The sequence below is a fragment of the Cyprinodon variegatus genome, unplaced genomic scaffold (assembly GCF_000732505.1).
Source record: "Cyprinodon variegatus isolate N-32 unplaced genomic scaffold, C_variegatus-1.0 Scaffold1085, whole genome shotgun sequence".
Taxonomy (NCBI): Eukaryota; Metazoa; Chordata; class Actinopteri; order Cyprinodontiformes; family Cyprinodontidae; genus Cyprinodon; species Cyprinodon variegatus.
In genome coordinates, this window is record NW_015151538.1 from 211,424 (window position 1) to 214,509 (window position 3,086).

General features: G+C 37.0%; 1 protein-coding gene across 1 annotated transcript in view; it reads right to left on the minus strand.

The window, feature by feature from the left end:
* mrps35 (mitochondrial ribosomal protein S35) overlaps positions 1 to 3,086 on the minus strand; it is an 18,501-nt gene that overhangs the window by 5,518 nt on the left and 9,897 nt on the right. Inside the window, exons 6-7 of the mRNA XM_015400229.1 lie at positions 871 to 980; positions 720 to 789 (exon numbers count right to left, since the gene is read on the minus strand). Coding sequence (XP_015255715.1) covers positions 720 to 789; positions 871 to 980 — 180 coding nt within the window. The remainder of the gene's footprint in view (positions 1 to 719; positions 790 to 870; positions 981 to 3,086) is intronic.

The window sequence follows — 3,086 nt, forward strand, 5'->3', positions numbered from 1 at the left end:
TATCAAAAAAGTACTCCAGAGTGTTGTTCAGCATGGGGGTGAGTAGAAAATGAAGGCTAATCATGTTTTGGGTGTACTATTCCTTTAATTTAAGAAATAATGTAAGGATTTTTATTGATTTTTAAACCCCGCTTTGAGATGTTTTAGAATTTAATTAAATACCAGGCATGTACTATTTAGGTGATTGATTGAGTCTTGATTCTTGAGTCTGTGTTTTGCTGCTGAAATTGAACCAAAAAGTGTGTTAAGTCCAATATTTATTGGACACTGCAATTATATTATCATATAAAGCCAGGTGGGTTCGGATAGGCCCCTTTTGTGATAAAATAATTAAGAAAAATACTGTCAATTAAATAAGGTCATCTTTGAAAAATAAAAGGGTCACCGATCATATGAGAAACGTAAGTGTAACAGAAGAGTAAAAACAGACCAAACCTGATATTACATCAGTAAAACCAAGGAGGCGATGTGTTTGTTTTTTAAACACCGCTTGGAGAAAGTTTTCAGAAACATCTAAACTTAAACCAAAGTGGGAAAAGGCTAAATGTGACAGTGGGCCTTTAGATGAGCAGATGATAGTTGAAAGAGAGCACAAAGGTCAGTAAAGAAAAGGTCAGACACTTATGTGGTTTTTCAGAGGGCATAAACATTTTTGAAAAAAATAAACTTCCTAAAACCAGAGAGGAACAAAATGAACAAAAACAATCTGTTCAACTCACCCAGGATTCATGGTACAGAACAGTTAGCAGGTACATGGCGTATTCATAGTTCTGCTGTCTCAGAGGGCAGCTGGACACAAAGAAAAGATCAAATATTTAAAGTATGGTTCATTTTCCTTAGCATGCTGTGTTTTGATTTGGTGTTTTTTACCAGTCTGTTTTGATGCTGAGGATGTCTGAGTCTTTGCAGTATCTCTCCCCAACGAGCTTCAGCATTTTCTTGCGTGCGTGCTCATCAAGGTTCAAACTGGACAACTTAACCTACAGGAAGTGAGAGTTGAAGTAAAGGTTCTTCAATGCAGCCATAAATGCTATGAATAATCCCTAAACCTCTTTGCCGGGATAATGGAGGATTAGCAGATTATAAACCGTTTTCTGTTTTTTTAACGGCTCCTTCTCATCAATTTAGAAACGACACCCTACAACCGCATCTCAGTGAATCATAATTACATTCAAGAGTTGATTTATTTCAACTATGTCCTCCAAAATGGATGTCCCCATATTAGCCAAAAAATAAATATCAATTTTATCTTCTATAATCTGATATTTTCAGGCCAATAGAAACTCTCTGCTTCTGTAACTCATTGGTTAATTTTACATGTTTTACTGGGAATCCCCTAAAAACAGATAATCCCCACCAAAATCATAATATATCTTTTAATCTCAAATATATTTCAAGCGTTTAAGACACTAAATATAGACCACTTTATTTGGATCATTTCTGACTGCATTTAACTCAAGGTACAGCTATTGAGATTAAAGGCATCTTATTCCGACGTCAGGATGCAGCGGGTTTACAAACATGCTCAGATAAGGTGAAAAAGATGCAGGTTAAACTGATTGAACGCAGAAAAACTATAAAAACTCAGACATTTATCAGTTTATTTTTTACCTGAAGAGATACAAGCCTGGCATCATGCACTTGTACTAGATTTGTGAAATCACTTTTAGAGATTTGCTCTCCAATTTATCTTGAGGTCTAATCCCGCTGGATTAATTTCTAAGTCCTACCTTGCTGGTATAATCTAAAGCAATGTGTCTGGAGAACAGATGGTCGGTGATTAATAGCAGATATTACAGGGGAAATCACTAATGCGCCAGTTTCTTCGCTGTCCTCACTAGCTTTGTCTCTGTTGACTTGAGAATGTTGTTGAAAGTTTATATTGTGTGGAGTTTTCCAGTTTGATTTGATTGGAACAAAGCAAACTGCATGTTTACTCAGATCTGTAATAATCACTAGACGCTCCGTTTATGAGCCTTAATTTTATTTGGATTATATTATGAGAGTTAGGGGGCTGCAATGATTAATCGACTCAATTGTGGGGGTAAAATTGATGTAAAATTTCCATATGCCAAACAGATATAAACATTGCAGCATGTTTCAGTTTAGTGTAAATGACAAGCATTTCACTACAGCGGCTGCAGAGGGCAGTATAACGTCAGTTCTCCACAGACTTCTATCATGTCAATCACTCAGAGAAGTAATTGCCAAAAGTTGAGGGAAGAAAATGTGAAAAGTTTCAGAAATTTGTTTCTTAGATAGAAATGTCACTTGTTAAAGTACTGTTTTCTTCACAGTTGGAGCAGATGGATGTTAGTTACTGAGCGATTCTGCTTTATGGAGCTAAATCTGTCTCAGTTTTTACAAATACACATATGTGATTCATACATGGTGGACTGATAACCACTCATTTCCTATTAGTGGTCATCAGTCCCATAGAATGGCTCAGTGATTGGTTGCAAACCATCCCCTGTATAAAAAATTGCATTTGAGTATCGGCCTAGGTCAGGAGAGTTTAAAAAATCCACACACAAATGAAGAGAAATTTAAAGACCACTGGTACTTTGTAATTAAATTCATTATTGTTTATGGACCAGAAATACTTTGGCGAATCATGCGCTGTGAATGTGTGAATCTTGTATGTGTATTTGTGAAAATTGAGGCCGATTTAGCTCAATGCAGCTCTCTAACCCACTTTTATAGCATATTCTTTGACTCTACAGAGTGCGGTTGTGGATTCTCCTCACCCATCTGCTTTCTACTCCTATCTAAGTTAGTTATCAGGCTCCTCTCCTGTGGAACCAATTTTGGTCCGTGAGGCAGACACCCTGTCTACTTTTAAGACTAGGCTTAAATCGTTCCTTTTTGATAAAGCTTATAGTTAGAGTGACTCAGGTTATCCTGAGCTATCTCTATAGTTATGCTGCTATAGGCTTAGACTTCTGGAGGACATAGGGACCCCCATTTCATCATTATGTCTCTATTCTCCCAATCTGCAGAATCTGTTAGTTCAATCTCTAACGTTATGCTCTCTCTGCTTCATCTGGTCTGTTCCTGTTTGGCTGTGACGCCATCCTGGAGAGAAA